The sequence below is a fragment of the Lytechinus pictus genome, chromosome 5, assembly GCF_037042905.1.
Source record: "Lytechinus pictus isolate F3 Inbred chromosome 5, Lp3.0, whole genome shotgun sequence".
NCBI lineage: Eukaryota > Metazoa > Echinodermata > Echinoidea > Temnopleuroida > Toxopneustidae > Lytechinus > Lytechinus pictus.
This window is the reverse complement of record NC_087249.1, coordinates 3,262,231-3,287,386: the sequence shown is the minus strand read 5'-3', so window position 1 is coordinate 3,287,386 and position 25,156 is coordinate 3,262,231. Positions and strand designations below refer to the sequence as shown.

Below are 25,156 nucleotides of genomic sequence, written 5' to 3'. Positions count from 1 at the left end.
GTAACTAAAAAAAAAAAAAAAAATCTTTGTTTTTATGTTTTAATTTCATTCAATACCCGTTCACTTTACATGGAAATTAAATAGTAAATTTCATTGGTAGAGAAAATAATGTCTTTCTGCTTGTAAAATCCTTTTGGAAGACATGACCATTTTCGATTTTCAAAGGCTAATACAGGTCACGTTTGACAGAAACAGTATTTTGCGCCCTGCATTGAACATGGTTGAAATATTATGAACTAATTGTAAAAAAAATCAGTAAATTATCAAAGAGGGAAAGGACAAGTTTATTGAAAAGGAGGGAGAATAAGAGAATGTTAAAGGAGTACTTAAGGCTGAGAATATATTGGTTTAAACAGATAAATAATCAGACAACCAAAACAACTGAATGAAAATTAAATCGGACAAGGAACAAGGTTATGACATTTTAAAGAATTGCATTGTTTCGGAGAAACAGTTCATGCATGTCTGAAAATATGAAATAATTTTTATATAAAAGCATAGAAAGAGGAAAGTGGGACATGACATTAATCCATCATATAAATATTCATGACGATGTACATAACTGTTTTCACAAAATATTGCTAAACTTTAAAATTCAATAATTTAATTGATTTTTTAAAGCAGATTTTGAAGAAATTTTTGGCATTTTGCTTAGCGAATTTTTAATTATTTTCATCCCGGAGTACCCCTTTAAGATGGACGTGAGCTAGCTTTTTTAATTTGACCTGTCCATATCCCAAGTGTGAAGGAGGTTCCACTTGGCCCCTGCAGAAACGAAGGGCGCTGACTCAATAACCTTATATAACTGAATTTTTTTAACAAACTGTTAAATGGAAAGGGGCATTTATCAGAAACAATAATGAATGCAAGGGCCCTTCAAAGAGGAATGGTGCACGTTTGTATAAAAGGGGCAGTGGCATAAGGGGCACGTGCCCCCTCCCCCAATATAGCTGGCAAAAAAAGGGGGAGAAATAAAGAGAAATGAAGTGGGGAAGAAGAAATTGAATATTACATTATTTTATTGTTTAATTGTTATATTATATCATGTAAATTTATATCATTTTACATAAGATTTTTTTCATAAGTTTATGAAACATAATTTGCTTAGGGCCTATGTCTTCATCATTCCCGGTGCTCGCATTGTTAATGAGATACATAATCCTGTTGTACTGAACATCCCGTTCTCGAGTAAATACATACTAAATATATTTCCTCACGCTTATTATTAGTTTATGTAGTGACATATGCTTCTTTTTATGACTACTTAAAGTTATTGCCGCTTTTTAGGTCTGTATTTAAATCATTTCCAGTCCATGCTTACGTTTACATGAGTAGATTGGTGAGATATGTCTGCTCTTCATGAATTCCTAAAAAGAGTCCTTAAAATGTCCCTTAATTTCTCTGGTCTGAATATCAGCAATTTTCTTCTTTTTTTTTTTTTTTGCTTGTCAAATTTTAATAAATCCTTAATATTGGGTACTTTTTTTAGCCAAAATGACCCGTAAATATGGATCTGGGTATGGGTTTTGAACCTTCAGCCGCACACCCCCGGCCGTGCAAACCAAATCTAAGTATATACCCCCCCCCGGGAAACCCCGAAGGCAAGGCCCTGGTCAAGGCTTTAATACCCAAGGTCAAGGCTATGGCCAAGCATGGGCGGAAATCCCAGGGGTACGCGTCCCCCCTACTCAAAATGGTAGTGGGGGACACAATATCAAATGTCCCCCTACCATTTTTGGTCTTTTTTGTGGAAAGAAATACATCCTTCAAAATCGAAATAAAACATGTATTTTGGACGAGATGACCTTACGTTTTGGATGATAACCTTTTTTTTTTTGCTTGTCAAATTTATTTTGGTCGAACTTACATTTGGGGTGATAATTTTTTTTTTTTTTTGCTTGTCAAATTTTCCAGCCCCTGGTCCCCCTACCCTTGGGAGAGATTTCCGCCCTTGTGGCCAAGGCATGGAAACCCAAGGTCTGAAAACCTCAAGGCCAAGGCTTGAAAGTCCAAGGCCAAGGCTTTGAAAAAGTAGGCCTCAAGGTGCCTTAAGGCCAAGGGCGTGCATCAAGGCACTATACAACAACACTGCCCATGACATCCACGAGGGATGGAGGGAGGGACTTGTTCTAATTTTTCGTACGATTGCCAACTTGCCGACACCATACACAGTGGACAAAAACAAATTTTTTGTATTTTTTGTTAATAACATTTCATAAAGTTGTAAGGAATGTTAGGAGCTCGTGAGCAAGTAAGTCATGATTTTATTCAATGTCAAAAGGTATATAGATTGAGCTTCGAAATAGAAATTCCAGTTTGGGTAACTGGGTAATATGATATTTAGCCCGACATGATGCAGTGCGAAGACTGAATTCGAAGTTCGTTTAGCTAGCGTCTGACACTGACACTGGCTGAGCGAGCCAGTGCAGAGAGTGGTTCTTCCGCAGCGGCGCCGGCGAGCTCGAGATCATTATTCTGGCCAAGACTAGCGCCTAAGCTAAGCCTAAGGCTAAGGCGTAGCGGGGAAAATCAGTCCATTTTTGTTTTGATCTAACGTTACAATGGGAACAAAAGGATAGTTTGCACTCGGGGCGATAGCGTTTGGGCGATGCCTCCACAAAAAAATGGGCGCTAGTGTAGTTTCGCACCTCCCCGTTTAATGGTTTTCAAACATGTACAATCTCACCCTAAATAATTCACAACCTAAAATACTTGCATCTGAGCCTCCAAAGTCCAGTAGAAGTTGAATATTTGCCGTTTTGACACTTTTTTACAAAGTTTTACACCTATTTCGGAATCACTCGGTCGCTTGATCAAGCTCAGCGCTGCACATAAGCAGTCGGTACGCGTACAGTACAGTACGTACCACCTAGTGAAGTGCAAGAAGAGCGAGTTTTTCTATGGTATCTTCAAAAAGAGTTTTTCCCCACTTTCAGCTTGCACCAAGTATTACGGTAGTGGTTGTGCAGAGTGGTTGATGTTTGTTGTGTGAAGGTATGTGTGTGGGGTGTGCGTGTGTGTGATTTTTTGAATGAAATAAGAAATGTGAAAAATGTGAATACACGTAGATTTAGCGATGAAATAAGAAATAACAATTGTAAACTGAAGGAAAGTTCTCTGACCTAGAGTTCAAAACAAGGCTCTACGTTATTATTTCTTATTTCATCGCTAAATCTACGTGTATTCACATTTTTCACATTTCTTATTTCATTCAAACAAGCGCACACCCCACACACACCTTCACACAACAAACATCAACCACTCTGCACAACCACTACCGTAATACTTGGTGCAAGCTGAAAGAGGGGGAAAAAATCTTTTTGAAGATACCATAGAAAAACTCGCTCTTCTTGCACAATTCAACTGGGCGTTGTGGCGTGCGCCTGTAATCCAAGCTATGTGGGGAAGTTACAAATTGATGCAGAGGTTCGAGGTACGAGCCCTGGTCACGTCTTTCGGATGGTGACGTAAAAGGTCAGTCCCAGACGTAAATAATCATATCTGATTGATACACGTCTGACAAAACTCAAATACACATACACACACACACTTCACTAGGTGGTACGTACTGTACGCGTACCGACTGCTTATGTGCAGCGCTGAGCTTCAAGCGACCAAGTGATTCCGAAATAGGTGTAAAACTTTGTAAAAAAAAGTGTCAAAACGGCAAATATTCAACTTCTACTGGACTTTGGAGGCTCAGATGCAAGTATTTTAGGTTGTGAATTATTTAGGGTGAGATTGTATATGTTTGAAAACCATTAAACGGGGAGGTGCGAAACTACACTAGCGCCAAAAAATGCTTTATAGTTTAGACTACTAAAAAATTAAAAATAAAACAAAGGCGGGTACCGCGATACCATTACCGGTACCTCGAGCGAAGTTCGTGCAGGCTCCACTTCACTCCACCTACCCGAACTTCGAGACGGTGAACCAGTTCGGATATACCGAGTCACAAAGGTGGGATGGAAATCATTTTTATCGTAAAAATTAAAGAAAAAAAATATAACGAGAAAGATGAATAAATATCTTACTCACACCCATATTTTACTCCGTTTCCATCCTCCGGTTATCCTTTAAAAAAAGGTGATTTTGGGCCAGTAACTTTTTCTTTGCACGTATTATTCACGGCCGATTTCAAAACATCGCATGTGATCGGTTTGACCTGCGACCGATCGCATGCGATGTTTCATTGTTCCATTGTTTCACTTTTGTTTTTATAGTTTGAATCTAAAGATCAAAAATAAAAAAGGCTGACTATACACCTTGATAAAAATTGGGGCAATTGCCCCATGTTTTACAACTCTTTTTTGACATATTACAATAAAATATAAATTCACCTCCAAATTTCTTCAAGAATTATCAAAATAAAATCAAAGAGAGGTGTCATCATTCAAAAATCTTGAAATCCATTTTATCTTTAAAGCCATGAAGAAGGAGGGAATATTGATCATATTTAACCCTCCTTGTTCATATGAACCTGTTAGAGTAGACCTTTTGACATATCTATTTTTCCATTCCATATAAAATCCTTAATGGCGTGCTCTAATTCTTTCAATATGTTACCAGGTACTGGTAAAACTGATCCGCAATAAACAAATTTGGATATGGCAAATGTTTTTACTATTTGTATTTTTCCTAACAGACTTAGATTCCTTTTCCGCCATATATTCAGTAAAACTTTTACATCTGCTAAACATTTTTCAAAATTTAATGATAACATAAGATCAATGTAAATTAAAGACATTAATACTCCCAATACTCTAAAAGGTTCAGAAGGTATATTAATATCCAAAGGCTTAACTTTACAAGATTTTTTTTATCCCAACCACATAGCATTTGTTTTACTTTTATTAAATTTAAGACCAGAAAAATCTTCAAACACACAAAGGCTTCCCTTGCTGATTCTAAATCTGCTAAAACCAATGTAGTGTCATCTGTGTATTGCACAATATTTACTACATACCCATCTATACAGGGTTGGGCGGTAAATACCGGTAGCGGTAATTACCGGTGGTAAATACCGGTAAATACCGTCCGGTAAATATGTAAAAAACGGGAAATATGAGTTATAATTCTTTTTTTTTCAATAATTTTAGTTGTTTTTAACCTCAACAAATGAAAATAGTGTTCTGAAATAATTAGAATCACAAAACTCAAGAGTAGAAACACACAAACAGATAAAATCCATACTGCATACATGTACATACCCAAACACACATAGGATTTAAGTCCACACATACGTACACAAACTCAAATTATGTTCCTGGACATTGAATAATCATATTAAAACATAAACAAATATTTCTCTTGGGGTTTAACTTTTTACATGCCATTGTATCTCATTACAATATGATTTTTTGTTTTTAAGTGTGAATAAAGCTCAGTATTCTACTGTATGTAAGGAGTTTTAGTGTGTACATGTATCAGTGTGTACTAGTGGTTGTGAATATTGATATTGCTTACAGAAAAAGATCTTTTTGTAGCCTAAAAAATTACACAACTCGGATTATGCCGTTTTTAATGTTGCAATTCTTTCAATCTAACTTTTAAAAGAAGTTTAACAAACAAAGCAAACACAAAAATTAAAAAGCATAACTTATACAAATGTACAAAAAAGTGGAAAGAGGTGTCAAAAGTTGTTTCCCTTAAGAAATATAAAATGAATACAATAACAACATAATTGACATACTTTAGCTACTGAATGTTTCATGGGAAATGTAAAATAAATAACTTGTACAGTTTGTCATATTCACATTGATTGAAAGCTATTGTAAACAAATCAATCTTGGAGCACGCTCCATTGTTTCCCTTTACAATAGCTCCTCTCTTTAATCAGTCATAGTGAGATCAACAAAATTTTCAAAAGAATGTCTGGTTCACATTGAGACAAGGATATCCTCGATATACATGTATGACGAAGAAGGATAGATCAGAGATAGTGACATCAATGAGGATGACAGAGAAATTGAAGAATTTGACAATGAAAATGGGGTCCCAAATGTTTATGATAATATTTATGTATTTCATTGTCATTTGGGGGAATTTACACCTTTTTCTAAAGGTGGGGCCCGAAAAAATCCCATACTTAAAGTGGCTATTAAGTTGAATAACATTGAGTCTACACAATTTTTCACACATTGCAACTGTGACTCTATGACGAAAAGATAGAAAATGCCCCCCTCCCCCGAAAAATGTGCTTTACCAATTCCTCCCCCTAAAAATGAGATATACAGTGAATGTTACCTGAGTACTATTTGAAATTGACAATAAATATATATGTTTTCTCCAAAAAATGTACTCAAATGACAGATTTAACTGATCTGAATAGAGTCAATAACTAGGCAAAAAACTTTAATGAAGAACATCATATCTAAATTAGATGTATATTTGGGATCTTTTTAGTATTTTATTGTATTTTTTCCAGCATTTCATGATAACAGACATAGATAACACCCAAACACAAACATAAACACACACACACCCTCTCACACAAATGGTACACATCAGAGCAACCATACTCACCACCTTTGTTTTTATGTTATTTGACAATCCCTATAGAAAAGTGAGTGGAATATTATATTTCCCGGTATTTCCTGGTGAAAAGTGGTAAATACCGGAAAAAAGCAGTAAATACCGGTAAATACCGCTTATTTCCCGGCGTCCGGGAAATAAGCCTCCAAAGCGGGAAATATGCCAACCCTGCATCTATATCTATACCCTTAATTTGTTCATTTTGACGTACAGCACATGAAAGTATTTCAACACCTAAAATAAAATGGTAAGGGGAAATTGGATCCCCTTGTCTCACTCCTCGGCTCAAATCAAAATAACCAGAAGTATGTCCATTACTAGTAACAACTGCTTATATTGTTATAAAAAGTCTGTATATAACTTTGGACTTTGGGTCCAAAGCAGAGTTTATCAAGAGCTTTCATCATAAAATCCCACTCTAATGAGTCGAAAGCTTTTTCATAATCTAAAAAGAAAAAAAGTCCTGGTATGTTAATTGTTATGCATTTTTGTGTAAAACATAATATACATCTATAATGACTCTGATAGATTCACCTATGAATCTTCCTTTACAAACTCTTATCAATTTATCTATAATCTTACTTATACGTTTAGCAAAAACCAAATTCATAATTTTTACATCTACATTCAACAAAGATATCGGTCGCCAGTTCTTAAGCTCCTTCTCATCTTTACCTTCTTTCTTCATTAGAATAAGAATCGCTTGCCTTTGAGATATTGACATCTCTCCTTTTCCAAAACTACATTACTGATTCCATAAAAATATCTTCTAAATCATTCCAAAAACTTAAATAAAATTCAACCGGGATACCATCATTTCCTGGGCTCTTGTTTTTGGCCAAATCATTAAGTACTTCTCTACATTCCTTTTTAGAAATTGTTTTTTTCAACTTTCCTCTATCTTCAGCATTTAAAGAGGGAACACTAACTTTCTCCAAAAACAAACATAATTCTCCAGATCCGAATCTTAGTTTTGTAACTTTTCATAATAATTCTTTTGATCTGATGAAATATCTCTAAATTCTGTAATTAACTGACCATCTACAAAAAATTTCATAACACAGCTTCTTTACATTATTACTCTTTTCTAAGCCAAGAAAATATTCATTACTCTTTTCTCCCTTTTCATACCATCGACTCCTTGACCTAACCAAGAGCCCAGCTTCTCTATCATTGTCAATTTCTATCAATTCTTCCTTTATCTTTTCTATCTCCTTGATAGTATCCTTATTTTCACTAACAGTAAGCGTATTCTCAAGTACATTTAAGTTAGTTCTTAATTGTTTTTCAATATCAGATATCTGCATTCGTACCGTACTAGAATACTTTACACTAAAACATCGTATCTTATGCTTGATCCAATCCCACTTTATTCTTGGTTCCAAAGAAGAATACTCTTTTTTCCATATATTAATATTTTCCCTCATAACCTTTACATATCTTGAAGAAGTGATGTGTTTAGCTTCCAATATCCTTTCCCTTGCTTGTTTTTATTCAACTGTATAACTAAGCACACAGCTGAATGGTCTGTGCGTAATGCCCTAACAATATTTGCTTTTTTAACTTTCTGTTTTAAATCTCCGTTCACTTGAAAATAATCAAGCCGGCATTGAATAAAAGGTGTATTTTGTCTCCATGTAAATTGTCTGCTATCATTATTCCTGCTGCGCCAAATGTCAATTAATTCAAAGGGTACCATAATGTCTTTTGTACAATTTTTTTCTTTATCAACTGTGTCCCACCCTCTTTATCCAAAAGTAGGTCTAAAATACAATTAAAATCTCCACCAATGGTAATATTTTCCTTTCCATTCCATTCTGTTTCCAAAATTTTTAATAAATCTGTGTAAAATTGTACTTGTAAGTTTTCTATATTTGGAGCTATAAATTCAAAATCAGAAAACTATTATTTTCAATATTTACATGAACACAAATAACTCTCCTTGATTCATCTTTGAATACTCTATGTAACTGTATATCCACTCTGCTACTTGTCTAACTGAGTATCTGCCCAGTGGCATTGCCAAAGGGCTTTACAATTGTTGCCTTTTGCAACAGTTTTAGACATTAATTTTTTTTCCATGATCACATCAAGTCATCCTGAGTCCGACAACCACACCAAGCTGGACAAGGACAGCTTTAGTCCCTTTGTGTGTGTGTGTGCGTGTGTGTGTGTGCATAGAACACCAAACTATTTGGTCCCTTGAATAATGTTTGACTTTTATTCTAATTTCATTGTATGTCTACTAGTTTCATTGAATTGTTGATATGTCAACTAGTCTAATGTGTCTCCCCCTTCAGGTACAGTATTAGGCAATCTTCAAGAGGGTTTTAGTGCCATAGTTGACTCTGATGGATCTTGACACTCACAGTTTTCATGCCTATTCAGTTGGTAGACAAGGCACCATGCAACAGCCACAGATAGTACATGGAGCACAGAGAGGTGAGTATGGGGTTACATTCTGTAGTACGCTTTTTTTAATGTGGCTCTCAGCTAAGCAGAGTTGACTTCTAATATTATTGGTGGTTCTGAAATCTTACAGAGTTTTACCTTATTTTTTAGGTATAGCTATATTCAATATTTCCTACTGATTTTAAGAGGAGTCACCGACATATCATGCATACACGAAAGTGAAATAATTATTTTAAAAATACCTGTAAATAAAACACAATCATGCCTTTTAAGGTTCTGTACACGTATGAATTGTTATGATGATTATGAATTGGAAAGTACATACATGAGTGTATTACATGTAATAACATTAATGCCAATGATAATGATGAAAATTACAAGAATGACATTGATGATGACAATGAAGGTAATGATGCTCTAGATTGCTAAAGCATTATTAAGAGGAGGATAATGATTGCATGTAATTAGTGATTAGGAAGCCTAACACATTACCTCTAGTTTTATCTTATTCACAAATCTAACTATCACATTTAATTATCCGTTTTGTTATAGATGGTGTTGACCTTGAAGTGGACTACAAGGTGAAGAAAGGTGAGATAGATAGTCTGTGGGCATCTGTGGACAACAAATTATAATTTATTATTCTTTTAGTTCTTCTATTATGTTCATGTACTTTATGAAGTAATTTGAAATGTCTGTCAGACAATATTAGTATTGTGTACTAGTAAATTGTACCTGGCTACCAGCTATTCTTTTTTTTTTTTTTGCTTTTTGACCTGTTTAGTTATTGATAAAAGCCAGAATGTTGCTTACTTTTATGTGATTTTTAAAAATATTTGCAGATATTTGGAATTGTAGTTATTAAAAAGAAAGAGAAAAGATAAATATATGTTAGCCCCTTCATTTCATTTTTTTTTTTTTTATATCATCCACATATCTACTTGTGCTAGTATAGGCATGTTGTAAATGGATATGTATCTATTATGTGGGAATTATGGACTTTACGATATTTTTCCACATGTGTAAACGTTTTTTTTTTTAACCATGTGTAAGAGTTGGGGAAACTTAGCGCTGTCTTAGTTGTGCAAACGAATTCTCTCCTTTTGTTTATTGACAGTAACTGACAAGTTCTCAGAATGCCTACATATTGTTGTGAATGAGCCTTCCCTAGCCTTATATAGGCTTCAAGAGCATGTACGTCGGTCTTTGCCTCATTTATCACAATGCAAGGTGAGTATGTATTAGAACTAAATTAATTTTTTAAGACAAACATGTAGGTTAGGGTTATAATACGGCCTTTGGTTCAGAATGATGTAGGGTTGGGATTTAGGTTAGTGTAAGGTTTGAAGCTTGGGTTTGTGTGTGGAACAATGTGAGCACTCTTTTTTTCAGGCATTTTTTTTTAAATAAACATATTACCGCAGCCCATTTGAAAATTAGCTTGATTGATTAACTATATTGTAAATGACTGAATCCAATGAAATAACTACTCAAATGTTTGTATACATTAAATTGAATGTACAGTATGTTTCATCTGATTCTGGTAGATAATGCGTAATTGCTAAGAAATGTACAAAATAAGCATGGTATTCCAACCTGGGCCCCGTGTTACAAAGAGTTATGAATGATCCAATCAATCGTAACTCTATGGAAATCCATCAGTGTCATAATTTTTTCTACGAAAACTTGCACAATGTTCTCTGTATGCAAAGAGAAGCGCAGTGAATTTTTAAGAAAACAATGAATGCATGAATGTACATCACAGCTAGAAAATATTTTGAACAAACATGCATTACAGATGTTGACGTTGCCTAGTTGCAATTGATCGGATCAATTGTAAATCTTTTCCAAGCAATAAAGAATATACCATCCCACATTTGATTTATTGGTGATTTTCATGTGATCCTTATTAGCTTCCATGATTTCACAGTTTTATGTACATAAACCAGACATAAATTTAAGATGATAAGGTGACAGTTTACCTTGATTTTGAAAACTATCTCATGAAATCATAGTTTGTTGCAACTCCATGTACTTAGCTTAATATGTAATATTAGAACTCAGCTCATTATTGCCTGTATTTGCCAACCTCCTAATGGTTAGTCCCTCAAAGATTGTGTTTGATTTGTAATTGATTTCATATGTTTTCCAGTAGTACATATGTACACTTACATTTAGTTTGTGTGTCACACATGTAGTTTATAAATTGAGCAGAAGAAGGAAAAAAAAATCATATTTGACAATACAATAACATTTCACCTTACTTGAGTCAACCATATATTATACTTACATTTGACTCAAGTGAATGGAAATGCTAAATTCTTAAAAGAAAGTTTCTCTGTCGTACTACTTGTAAGGTCAGACTTATAGCTCATAATATTTGATTCACATTCATAATCCCTGATTTACTTCTCCTTAATATCAGATTTACAACTTGACAACCATAATCTCTGTTAACGTTTTTATCTTTTATTTGCTAGTCGTTTTCTCTGATTAGCTTGTGACAGTCTCTGATTTCACTTCTCATAATCACCGATTCACTAAATAATTTCTGATTTACTATTTATTTTTTCAGACTCACTACTCATGATTTTTAGATTTACATGTAAAACCCATAATCTCTTATTTACTAAATACTCTTCAATTCAGAATTACTACCAATTTCTGATTAACTGCTATTAATCTCAAGGTATTGCTAATAATCTCAGACACACTAAAAATCTCTGATATACTACTCATAATCTGAAATCCTTCTTATTTCAAACCACAGACTGACCTCGCAGCATTACAGCAAGAAGTACAGGGGAAATGCTATGATGTAGATTATGCTACAAGGTAGTTATATTTGTCTTTCAGTGATTGCTTAATGTTGCATATATAATTAAATTGTTTTGAAACCACAGTATAAACTTGTAATATTTCAAAAATATCTATGTTAATGTTTCAATAATTATTATTGATTACTGTATGCTAATTTAAGCTGATTGTACATGTACATGATGTCCTGGTATTCAAGTTTGGGGGGGGGGGGGTTGATAAATTAAACCATTACCATTCCCTTGAAAAATGTGTTCACTGCTTGAATCTTAATTTACCAGTGCTGACATCAGCTATGAAGCTGTTTTTGGCAGGTCTGTGTAAACTTAAAATATTGAATAAAAAGGCTTTTTATTCATCATCTGCCACAAATAGGGAAATTCTGACAGGTAATCAAATTTATCCGCATTTTTATGACAGAATGTAATTAGAACAATCCAAAGAAAAAAAACCATGCAACTTTTACAATGTGTGTGCCCACATGCTTAAAATTTTGTGTTATAGATGTTTGATCTAGATTGGCAAATGCGAATCTTCCGTCTTTTTGGACGGAAATGTTAAGTTGTTTCACTTCATTTTCCATTCAAATTAGGATTATTTATAACTGAAATATACATTCTAAGTTCATGTCAAAACAGTATGATATGAATTCGGGATTATTTTCACAAGTTCTAGGGTGTTTTTTCAGTCATTTTTTTAACTTTCCACTTTAGCACAAAAGGTTCAACTGCTGCCCATTTATTTATAACATTAAAAATTATAATTTTAATTATACATCATGACTCGGTTTTATAGTGTTTTTAATGTACAGTCTACAAATAATTCCTCTATAAACTGTATATTACAGGACTGTTGATAGTATGAAAGCAAGTGTAAGACCATTTACTTCCATCAATACCCTTCTTAAGAGTGCTGTAGTCACCAAACAACATTTGAATCACAGAGCTTCGGACAGGTATGTACCTAACCTCTCTATGGTACTCCCTATGTATTTTTTTACATGTATTCATTCGTATTCATTGGAAATATGACGTTTTCTTGATTTGGGGGAAATTTGAGAGGGTGAATTGTGGTCATACTCTCAAGAAACATCAGTTTTGCTAGGTGAATAGGCTAGTAGTGAGAAAATAATCAAATTATTTAAGTAGTTAGTCATGACTCCTGATTCATCTCTAGTATCTAATTTAAAGGACAAGTCCACCCCATCAAAAAGTTGATTTGAATAAAAAGAGAAAAATCCAACAAACATAACACTGAAAATCTAATCAAAATCGGATGTAAAATAAGAAAGTTATGACATTTTAAAGTTTCGCTTAATTTCACAAAACAGTTATATGCACATCCTGGTCAGTATCAGGAGACTGATGATGTCATCCACTTATTTTTCTCTTCATTGTCAAGTGATATAACAATTAATTCCTCCCTGAACATGTGGGATTAGCATTGTTTAATACTATGGTTCAGTCAAGTTGGTCCATATTGTCAAATCTGTAAAAAGAGAAATATTATATAATTCAAACAATAAAAAACAAAAGAAATAGTGAGTGATGGACATCATCGACTGACTCACCTAGTTGTGCATATCACTGTTTTGTGAAAAATAAGCGAAACTTTAAAATGTCATAACTTTCTTATTTTACATCCAGTTTTGATGAAATTTTCAGCACTATGCTAGTTTGATTTTTCTCCATTTATTCAAGTTAGCATTTTCCTGGGATGGACTTGACCTTTAAGAAAGTATTTCATTTATAATCTAAGACCCCTCCTTTAGGGTATTTCTGCCCAAAGTTTGCAGGCATTGATTGAAAGGTGATTGCATAACATATATACCATAGCAATTTTGATACGAGGCATTAGTCATGCATTGTTTTATAATTGGCATTATGGTATTACGATGCGATAAAAAGAATTTAGCTTCAACTCAGCTTACAAATTTAAAGAGTACTTTTGCTATTAAAGTTTTAATTATTCCAACTATGGCCTTATTGCTTGAATTTTGTTTAAAATCAACCAGAGATACCCCTAATCAATATGTGCTTTTCTTTTCAGCCTATCAAGGGTGTATCTACTGTATTAAAGTAAACGTTCCTTTTTTTTAGGGGGAGGCGGGGTAATCAAGAATAAGAGTGAATATTTTTGTTTTAAAAAAAATAGCTCATGTTGGTTTCTGTTATAATTCTCACCAATGTTAGTATTTACACCTATTCAAACCTATACCATGTACCTACCTGTCCTAACCCCGTCCTGTCCCATCCCAAACATCATTGACCCTCATACACCACCAACAGATGGGAGGTACTTGAAGGAGGAGGAGGAACAGTAGGAGGAGGTGGAGCTAGTAAAAGATCTTCTATACATGGTACTCCTAGGAGACCGCTCAGCCAAGTGAAAGAATGATCATTATGGGTATATGAAACATATATTGCCCTTTCATGCCTGCTTTCTACCCTGCTTTGTGCTTTAGCATGTGAATGTTTCTCAGTAATATGTGTCCTCGATAACTAGTAGTAATTGCAAACATACAAGATATAGCTGATGTATTTAATGCCTCCAATGTAATGTAAAAAAGGAAAAAATATTTGTGGTTTGTATGTCATGGCTACAACAAATCATTTAAGGACGTTCCACAGTTAAAATGAAGTCCATGTCATTTTCACCAAATTTGGCAGAGAGTTACTTTGGTATGTATGCATTATGAAAATGCAAAAAATGATATAGGTTCATGTGCGCTTTTTTTTTCTACGGGTCTTCTAAGTCGCCGTATTTGAATGATATGTAATCTTGCGCAATCAAGAGAATTATGCCTCTCTTAGACCTCACAAATTCACCAAATGAGTTTAAATCATCATTACTCAGTGGATACTGCATCAAACTTAATCAAATTTCAAGATATATAACAAAGTGTATACCAAAGTAAGAGAAAGTCTTTTAATTGGTAAAACTATATCTATTTGGAGTCAGCAGCGCCCTCAATTGGCAAGAATGGTGCAAAAACTCGGAGAAAAAAAAAATCTTCAAAGATGTGAATCTAATCAAAAATTGAAAAAGTATTTTGTAAGCTGCACTTTTTTCAAAATCCATGTCATTTTCATCAAATTCGGCTAAGTTGTAGAGGAATGCATATCGGTAGGGAAGTTAAAAATATGGGGTCCATGTGCTCGTTTTTTAACTATGAGTGTCCAAAGTTTTGCGAGTTGGCTTGAAAATATTGAAATCCACCTAAAGTGCGCCGAAAACAAGCAAAAAGTAAAATAATACCGTCTAAAATGCAAATGGTTTCATATTTCGCTCCCAAATATTCAAAATCCATGTCATTTTCATCATACTCTCCAGATTTGTTGAATATATTCTGGAGACCTTAAAACATTAAATGCATGTATATGTGGTCCATGTGCTCGTTTTTTAACTATCAGTGTCCAAAATGTTGTAAGTTGGCTTGAAAATCGCCTAAAATGCGCAGATAACATGCAAAAGTCTAATAATACTGTCTAAAATGTCTAAAATACGAATGGTTCCTTAGTTCTGCTCCCAAACATTCAAAATCCATGTCATTTTCATCACACTCTCTAGATTTGGAGAGGAATGTATTCTGATGACGTTAAAATATTAAAAACATGGGGTCCATGTGCTCGTTGTTAAACTATCAGTGTCTAAACTGTTGCGAGTTGGCTTGAAACAGCCCAAAAATGCGCCGAAAACAAGTAAAAGTCTGATAATACCATCCAAAATGTCTAAAATACGAATGGGTCCGTAGTTCTGCTCCCAAACATTAAAAATCCATGTCATTTTCATCATACTCTCTAGATTTGTAGAGGAATATATTTTGAAGACATTAAAATATTAAGAATATGGGGTCCATGTGCTCGTTATCAAACTATCAGTGTCTAAAGTGTTGCTAGTTGGCTTGAAACAGTCTGTAATGCGCCTAAAACGGGCAAAAGTCTAATACCGTCCAAAATGTCTAAAATATGAATGGTTCATTTGTCCTGCTCCCAAACATTCAAAATCCATGTCATTTTCATCATACACTGCAAAAACTCCGATTTTGATTTAACACCAGCCTGGAATCTATATATGTCCACACCAGAAAAGTGTTAAACAACACCAGTTTGGTTTTGGTCTAACACCAGATAGGGGTGATTCCATACGTGTCGTACGGGACATTTAGAGAACATTTGACAGTTTTTGACAAGAAAAACAAAAAAATATTCCAGTAACTAAAGGTGATCATCAAGTACTACCAGAGTGTTAGAAAAACCAAGACTTAACATGACTTGAATTCACATCCTGTATAATACAGATTTAAAATAGTAATGTGTCGTACGGACGCAGAAAAAGTGGCTTTTTTCGAAACCTCAAGTTTGAACTCTAAAATCTGTGAGTTGGACAGATAATTTTCATAGAAACTGACCTCAAATTGATATTCAAGTACCCAAGAACAAACACATCTATGAAATAAAGCAAAATAAACATTCATGAATAAATAAAGCAAATTACAATATTCGAGAACATTGTGGCGTACGGGACACTCAAAATGTGTCGTACGGGACATCTCTAAATTGAAGCCAAACTTTCTTACTTTATGTCTCTTTGACTTCTTCAATCACTTTATTTGGCTGATGATAATGATAGTCCTATCAAACTAAAGACATTCATTATGTTAGAAACCGCAATTTACTGAATATTTATGTTAATATATCATAAACAAAATAATGTGTCGTACGGGACACTTGTGTGTCGTACAGGACACTTCTGTGTCGTACGGGACATTTGTGTGTCGTACGGGACACTTGTGTGTTGTACAGGCACTTGCGTGTTGTAGTGGGCAGTCTGAATAAAAAAAATAACTTTTATCAATCAGAAGGGGAGCATTGCCCCTAAATTCTTCCTTTTTAATGAAAAGTCTTTAAATTAGTAGTCATTCAGGACAATATAATTAAGTAACCTCAGTATATCGGGAGCAATATGTTATCACTTTTTTTTCATGATGGGAAATGTACAAGGGTTCGCAGCATTTATGAGCTGAAAAACTTGAGTTTTTGTGTGAAGTTACATGTATATTTTAGTGAATTAATTGATGATTTCCAATACACTATTTAATCAATGAATGAATGAAACTGTTTGTGTAAATTATGGGGCTAAAATGTTATAATTTTTCATATAAAATGTATATATACATGATATATATATCACAACTGTCACTTGTAATTCCACAAAATATTTTTTCTAAAGAAATGCGGTTCTACTTTTTCAAACCTTTCTGCATTTCATGAAACCATAATGGTTTGTCTTATTTTCCAGATTATTTTACAACTTGAAAAAAGTAAGGAGTTTCAATACTGTATATATAAAAAATTGTGATCATCAAGGGAAGTCCAAATAAGTTGATTGATATGTAATTTTTTTTACATCTTATAATAATCCCACATTAGCATGCAAGAGGAAGTCATCTTCCAGGCTAGGGTAAATCAATTATAAAGGTTTTCTTTTCATGCTCAGTGACAAAGAAATTAACCTACTCTGACCAGTGAAAATCACCAGTTTAGCTGAAGGGATTCACAAAAGAATACACCTTCATGAAATCAATTAAAATGGTTAGAATCACCTATTTCATGTTCTATGGAGATAAAAAAAAAGTATTTTTTTCAGTTCACTTCATGTCAAATCAATTACTTGAATTAAAATAGGCCTACTATTCATAGTTTCTGAGTCAAAATCCTGCAATTAAATGCATTATATATTGTGTTTCGTACGGGACAACTTTTAATGGGACAATTATTGAAAAATGAGGGGCAGTGATTAGATCCTTATGGGATAAATCAATCATCACCCATGGGTCAAAGAAAGAGAAACTGATATTGTGAAATTGCATCATCAAAAATGAAATTGTAGGATAAACTTTTGCATTTTTATGTGTCGTATGGGACATTGCCAAAATAGGTTCGGAAAAATCAGGGCTGCCCCTATTATGGATCATGAAAATGTTGTAGATATTATTTGGAACCACCAATGATACATTATTCCATTGACCTGCAATATTTTCAATCTTCTCGTGCTTTGCCAATAATTGTTTCAGGCAGTGTTTGTACTTGACTATTTAATTAGCAAAATTATTGAAAATTGAAAATTCCATTGTTCCCCTTAAAAAAAATATATCTGATTTCACTTTTGGTTAAAACTCATAATTTTTATAAAATGTAGGTATCATAGTAAAAAAAATACACTACTTATGACTTATTGAAAGCATGTTGAAATTTAGGATATTTTTGAAGTTCTAGTGTGGAATCGCCCATAGGTGTTTACACAACTCTAATTAGTATTAAAACAGCATAAGTTTGATTCCAAACTGGTGTTGTTTCAATACTTCTCTGGGGTGGACATATATAGATTCCGGTCTGGTGTTAAATCAACACCGGAGTTTTTGCAGTGCTCATTGTAGATTTGTAGAGGAATATATTCTGAAGAAGTTAAGACATTTAAACTATGGGGTCCATACCGTCCATGTGCTCGTTTTCAAATTATCAGTGTCCAAAGTATTGCGAGTTGGCTTGAAACAGCCCAAAATGTGCCGAAAACAAGCATAAGTCTAATAATACCGTCTAAAATGCGAATGGTTCCGTAGTCTTGCTCCCAAACATTGAAAATCCATGTCATTTTCATCATACTTTGCACATAGATACTTTAGCACCTGAATATTCCAAATATGCAAAAATTAACATGGGTCATTGTGCTTGATTTTTTGCTATAGAGCTTCAAAGTTAACCCAAAATGGATGATGTTCTTAAGAATTGCGCATTTTTAGACCTCACGAGATCACAACAATGAGTTTAAAGCTCTAGCTATTACTCAGTCAAAATCCATGAAAATTTCATCAAATTTTGCAATATGATTAATAATTGTATCCGTAAGATGGATAATCTATTTATATTGCTGTCAATTGTTTGCTCATTTAAGTGTAGCAACACTCTCAGTTCTTAGAAATTTCAGGAAAGATACTAAACCTCAAAAATTTCTAATTTCAATAATAAACTTGAGAAGTTAAAGAAATGCTGCACTTTATCCAAAACCCATGCCATTTTCACCAAACTTTGCAAAGTTGTAGAGGAAGGTATATCTAAGAGGTGCAAACATTAAAAAATATGGGTTCATGTGCTTGTTTTCAAACTATCAGCACTCTTGTTAAAGCAAACAGTGCTTCTTAAAACACCCGAAAACGCGCCAAAAGCTAATTTGTATCTATGTGAGGAAAAATTCCGAACCACTTTTCCATTTATTCAAACTCGGGGTCATATTCATCATACTTTGCAGCACTACAGAGAAACTATTTTGAAATTGTAGAGGAATAAAAAGAATGGTCCATGGAATAATTCCAGTTTATTAGCTTCATAAAATAATACATCGGATCTGCAGTTAGTGCAGATAAGGAGAAAAATCAGCTCACATTACCTACAGCTGATTAATCACCAGTTCATCCATTGTGACGTCAGCGCGCAGAGTGTAAAATATGCGCAGAATCCGCAGATCATAATGCGCACAAACATAACTGTGGAACGTCCTTAAAGAGTTATGACAGGTTTTTAAGCCAGTTTGAATTTTGCTGATGCGTTAATATAGCCAATCTAAATCATGGCAGTATGGAAGCCTTGCAACAGGTATATTACAATCTTGATGAGAAAAGGCAAATTATAAAAGAGTAGAAATAAGCCTGTAGACTCTTGAGATAGATGGGTGGTTAGCATGACTATGATAGACTGATGAAAGCAATTATAATACTACCACTAGGGGCAAATCTAGCCGGATAACATACTGTGTAGTACTTTGGACCAAGCCCACCATCGTGCCCAAACAATAATGCCTGTGAAATCATATTGCATTTACCCTGGCTGGACTAGCCCCTCCCCCATCCTTGTGTGTTTTAGAATGAGCATACTTCCTCATTATATCGACATTATTCTTGTAGAGTAGGATTATAGAATGTTCCATTCAGCATTAATATTTTTTTTAGTATTAAACATGTTTTGTATCAGTGGAAGTTATCATGTAACCTATCATTTGCTTCCTCTATTCCCAAAACTGCCATACTCTTCTTTATATACATAAATTTTGAAGATATTAGATATGTACATTTTGATATGCTGATCGTAACATCTTAATGCATGATGCTGGTATTCTTTTTTAGCATTTTAAGTCTTGTTTGTATGTGTATGCTATTACTAGTTACATGTCATGAACATAAATTGACTGTCGTGTATTGTATCCCTATGTTCATCTTCATAAATTTCATAAACTTTTGAAATTGATATGCATCATTGATGTACATCTAATGTATGTTAATAATTATAATAATCCGCTTTTATATGGCGCTTAATGCAGCGGAACAACATGTCTAAGCGCTTTACAGATACATGTTCATTATTACCCCATCATTTGATGACCAGGATAAGTGTTAAGTGTTTTAAGTTAATAGTGCTATCAGTAAGTTTTCCTGCACTACCCCCACCCCCCCCCCTCCCAAAAAAAAAAGAGAGAGAGAGAAGAGAAAAAATAAAAAAGGAAATGGAACAGACAAGAAAGAAACTTTCAGCTTTGTAATTAATTCATGGTAACCATTGATTCATGTTGTCATTACAATATATTATTCAGCATGTGTATCAGCTGAATATGTCACTTTTTCACGGCTAAACAAACAACATTTCATATCCTGAGATACATACATAATGTGAAGGTTAATGGCTAATAAAATCATGAAATATATCAAATAAATGGAAGTGGTAGGATAGACTAGAAATACAAGTAGAATGCATTAATATAAGAAGACTTAAAAATGATTTTAATAATCAATTAGATGAATTATTGAAACTGTCATGCCATTCTGTAGATCAAGTATATATTTATATTTTTTGAAAATTTTAGAAATATATTTTGTTTGCGTAAGGCTTGTTATAGCTTCATGAAGATAGACCAATATTTCCAAAATTTTCTTCTAAATTTTTGTATGACTCTTTTTTTTTTCTATTATAACAATGAAAATGATGACAATTGTGAAATTTGTTTGTAATTTGTTTTTAAGATTGTCATTTATACTTTTAAGTGTAGTCTATAGCCTCAATCATAAGGCTACCTGTAATTATGCAATTGGCAATTAGAATTGAAGTTGCAGATAAGTTAAAAGCTAGGTTAATAACCAAGGTTGTGTCATACTTCAGTCTTAAACCTGTATAACCTAATTGATGACTCCACATTAGCAAATTTAGCATACCTGTCTGAAGCATATTTATCTGATCAATGCAATAATATGTTTTATGCTGCACATATCTAGGAATTATTAGAGCACTTCCCCCTGGTATCTAAATATTTTTAAAGCCTGAATTCTTGGGACACTCATCAGAAACAAGTGCTGTTAGTTGTATAACCACTTTTTCTATGCGTTGTCCATGTGCTAGACAGTTTCATGGAACAGTCTCTTGTCATTAATTCAGTTTCCCTTTCATCCAATCCACATTGCATTAGCAAAAGTTGTATTAATGGCATTGATCTTTGAAAATTTGGAGAATGTACTTCAAGCTGAGATTGTCCAAGGGCTTATTGCAGAAAGACTTGTGCTAAAATGCAATATGGAACTTGTGCTTGATGTTTTGAGTTGCATTAAACACTTTACTTTCCTCATATGGCCTCAGATAAAGCAAACCTTTTCTTCTTGTATAAAACAAAAATTGTTCTCAGAAGATTATGTGACAATGACTTTAAAGCTAACACTGGTCTATCTCTGTTTCTTTGCAGTCTCGAGCATGGTTACTATAAAGTGAACTGAAGAGGCAAAGCCAGACTGAGCATTCGTTCACAGAAAAAGAGTCTGTAAATGATCTTCGCAAGAGAGACCGAGAGGTATGGCTGCATTAGGATTTTACATTCTGTATTTGATGCGTGAATCCAATCGTCAAGGAGATTTTCACTTTGTTTGATCCCATTTTGTCCAATCTCTCTTTGGTCTCACCCTTAATGGTCTATGCTCATTCCTCACTCCAACATTTTGTTCAATTCCCTTTTTAAGCTAATCAAAAGTTGACAGAGTTGTAATTTGGATGGTGACCATTTAAAAATAGGGCAAAATAGTTAGCCCTAGTGGCTTTTAGACCAGTTTGGTATTTGGCAACCAGCAATTGCATTAGATTAATGAATTGGGTTTGGCCATAATGGCATTGTACATTAATGGGAATGGGGCCCGTTTCATGAAAGTTGTCAGCACTGACAAGTTGTATTTCTCCGACAGTTACCATAGTAACAGTCGGAGACCAGAGCTTCTGAGCCAATCAAAACCAAGGATTTCAATGAAATTGTCAGCGTTGACAATTTAGTCAGTGCCGACAACTTTCATGAAACGCCCCCCCCCCCCGACCTTACACCAATTGGTTAGAAAGTAAAAACCATTATGAACAAATGCACTTATATCCTATATGACAAGTATAATGGCATAGATCCAAATGCATTGACTATCAATACATGCCTTTTTTTTTTTTTTTTTCTAGCTTGTGAGAATCCATCAATATAGGTCTGTCTGCAAATCTGCCCCAACTTAATAAAAATAACTCATGTTACTAAGAATAATTTCAGCTATACGTTTGTATTTTGAAGGATTGCAATTGTATATTTATCTTCATCTGACAAATGTTGATCTACAGATTTCATCTCTTGTGAGTAAACCAAGTATGCATGTAGGGTAGTTTGACACTTACTCTAATTTAAGTTTGAAAAAAAGAGGGGGAAAAGGATACTTTTTCTGACATAGTACTTTCTTTGAAAGTTGAGTATATTGAATATTATTACTATGAATATGCATACATCCTGATGAATTGAATAATGTATTTGAATCCCTTTTCTTTTCTAAGCCTATTAAATGAGTCTGTATAAAAATACAGACTTGAATAGGTAATGCTTGACACTTGAATGGAATGTCTTAAGATCATTAATATTCTTAATAGTGCTTGGGAGTTTATTCCACAAAACTGGGGCCTCACGGCTATAAGCCTGATCTCCATAATGCTTGGTTCGGCTACCCGGAATCACGAGGGTGAACATGCAAGCTAAATGCAATACTAATAATAGGCAGTCATTAATATTATGTATTGTGTTTTTAGCTTTGATAAAGCTCATAATACTGAATCCTTTATTTTTAATTATTAAAACACCAACATGATCCATTATAAAAATAATCATAATAACAGTGCTACTGTCATGTGGATATGATTAACATTTTCCATGTTTAACTTATAAGTTATAATAGATATTTAGAGCTCTTTGGTAACTTCTTATACTCATTACTCCATAATTTAGTATTAACATTCCATCCTTTCCCTGCATATATCATTAGATAAGCAATTTAACATTACAGAGACTGGATGATTATTCCAATCCTTGTTACACATATTTTCTGCACGCAGGATCGGTATGCAACGGGTTAAAGTAGAGTAGCAAAACTTCATAAGTAAATATCACCTTGACACCATAGATCTACTTCTTTTCCTGTTTGTTTTCTTGGGTCAATGTGTAGGTTTGTAACTCTTGACAGTCCTGGCTTGCACAAAAGCATTGTCTTGCCTTTTAACTGTACAATGTAGTATTTCCGCCTGTATTGATGCATCTTTGTCATCTTTCATCATTGTATTTCTTTCTCATTCAGTGTCTTGAGTAGCAGTGTCGTAATGTGTTAATTAGTGAAAATTGGAGGGGTGAATTATTAAGGAATATTTTTTTATGATGATGAGTAAAGTTATTGGTAATTGCGTTATTATTACTAAAATTCATGAAATGCATTGTACATACATGTAAATGTGTCCCAACTTTGTGTATAAAATGTGCAATTTTATAGGAATGTATTGATTTATAATAACAATATAAATATATCAAAATGTAAACATTTGTTTCCATGCCTTAATCATTTACTGCTTTAGATTTGCAGAGTGTAATTGATTTAAAATAGGAGGACTAGAATTACAAAATTAAAATGACAGAAATGTTTGATATGCAAACAGACACTTCTTGTGTGACTAACCATGAGTAAACAAAGGGGGGGTCCAGCATTTGTATTAAATTATTTGTACGAAAGTACATGTAGGGAAACAAACTACGTTGAAAGTTTAAAAGAAATTGAAAGATTAGAAGTTATGGCTGGATGAAAACAAATCTCTTTTTACTTTATAGGTCTCAATTTGGCTAGGAGATTATGACAAGTTGTGTGGACTATTCAGTGGTTTTATACTCTGACCACCTTTCTACGAGGGCTATGATGAATATAGCATATTGATATTTGTCTTTACAACAAAGACAATTGTTATAACTGATATTAAATCACTTTGTGTATTGGAGCATGTGGATAAATCCCTACCCCTCATCATATTGACAATTACCTTTGCAGCCCTTTTGAAATCCTCATACATGTATGTGTTTATCATTTTAAGGGCTCAATAAAAAAACATATATGTAAGGGCATCATAACAGGGTGGGGTACCAATCATCATTGATATTTCTAGTTTCTTGTAAAGCAACCCTAAAAGATCTGTGCTATTTGAGATGTACAGAGGAGGGGCCATGAAGGCCCCCCTTCTGATCTTGGCCGCCGTTCTTGCGATCGCGCCAAAATTTGGCACGCACATTCTTGCAGATTTATTCCTGAAATCCATTATTTGCATATTTAACACCCAATTTCACTTCAAATTTTTCATTCCCCCCCCCCCCCCCAGATGTCATCTTTGTCATCTTAGTTAAAGGATTCCACACAGAAAAATTGTGAAAGTCACATTTTTCCTTAATTTCTTTGTTTTTTAGAATTTCTCATGTATTTCTATGTTTCTTCATCTTTTTTTTCAATGGAAATTATTACTAAACAGACCAATTAGAATGAGAAATAATCACCCTTTTATGAATTTCATCTCCCATAGACTTTGTACACAAAGTATATAAAATCGGCATGACATTGACTCGTAAAAAGTCACGTGGTGTTGTGATGCTATTCCCGTACGTCACGAATCTGGTCTCAAAAGTTGCGCGAGACTTCAAAGAAATAAAAAATAAAAACTATGCGGCGCTATCTTTATGGGTTCCGGAAATATCGCGCGAAGCGTAGAGGGGGGTGGGGTATGATGCCCCCAGTCCTGTTAAGGTTACTGTTTGGATGAATTCCTCTTTCAAACAAATTGAAGGAAATATCGGTGTTTATGGCTGCTGCTGATTGTGGTGGTGGTGGTTGTCGATGATGAAGATGATGATTATGAGGATGATGGTTGTGGTCGCGATGATGATTGATGGTGATGATGGTTATCATCATTGCTGTCATAATAATGAAGTTTGTTAGTTACGTTGTTCGGGTAATTATGTGTATAAAGTTAATTATGGTATT

General features: G+C 34.0%; 1 protein-coding gene across 4 annotated transcripts; it reads left to right on the top strand.

The window, feature by feature from the left end:
* The first annotated feature begins 1,990 nt into the window (after positions 1-1,990).
* On the top strand, positions 1,991-23,675 carry LOC129262570 (BLOC-1-related complex subunit 8-like). 4 transcript variants are annotated; one of them, XM_054900706.2, is made up of 7 exons: positions 1,991-2,251; positions 8,835-8,976; positions 9,499-9,537; positions 10,064-10,176; positions 11,717-11,781; positions 12,611-12,718; positions 21,544-23,675. In XM_054900706.2, exons 2-7 carry the CDS (start codon positions 8,886-8,888, stop codon positions 21,572-21,574), a joined length of 447 nt encoding a protein of 148 aa, XP_054756681.2. In that variant the 5' UTR covers positions 1,991-2,251; positions 8,835-8,885; the 3' UTR covers positions 21,575-23,675. The 4 variants fall into 4 exon arrangements, with proteins under 4 accessions (XP_054756681.2, XP_063955692.1, XP_063955694.1 ...); XM_064099622.1 differs by lacking the exon at positions 21,544-23,675 and adding an exon at positions 14,052-14,181 and having other exon boundaries at positions 2,156-2,251; XM_064099624.1 differs by lacking the exon at positions 1,991-2,251 and adding an exon at positions 3,187-3,474.
* The last annotated feature ends 1,481 nt before the right edge of the window (positions 23,676-25,156 follow it).

What these genes read in the sequence shown, in the direction of transcription:
- LOC129262570 (XM_064099623.1), top strand. Translation starts at nt 8,886, where the DNA reads ATGGATCTTGACACTCACAGTTTTCATGCCTATTCAGTTGGTAGACAA. An exon ending in GGACTACAAGGTGAAGAAAG is followed by an intron (nt 9,538 to 10,063) that starts GTGAGATAGATA and finishes GTTTATTGACAG; the next exon opens with TAACTGACAAGTTCTCAGAA. An exon ending in GATGTAGATTATGCTACAAG is followed by an intron (nt 11,782 to 12,610) that starts GTAGTTATATTT and finishes TGTATATTACAG; the next exon opens with GACTGTTGATAGTATGAAAG.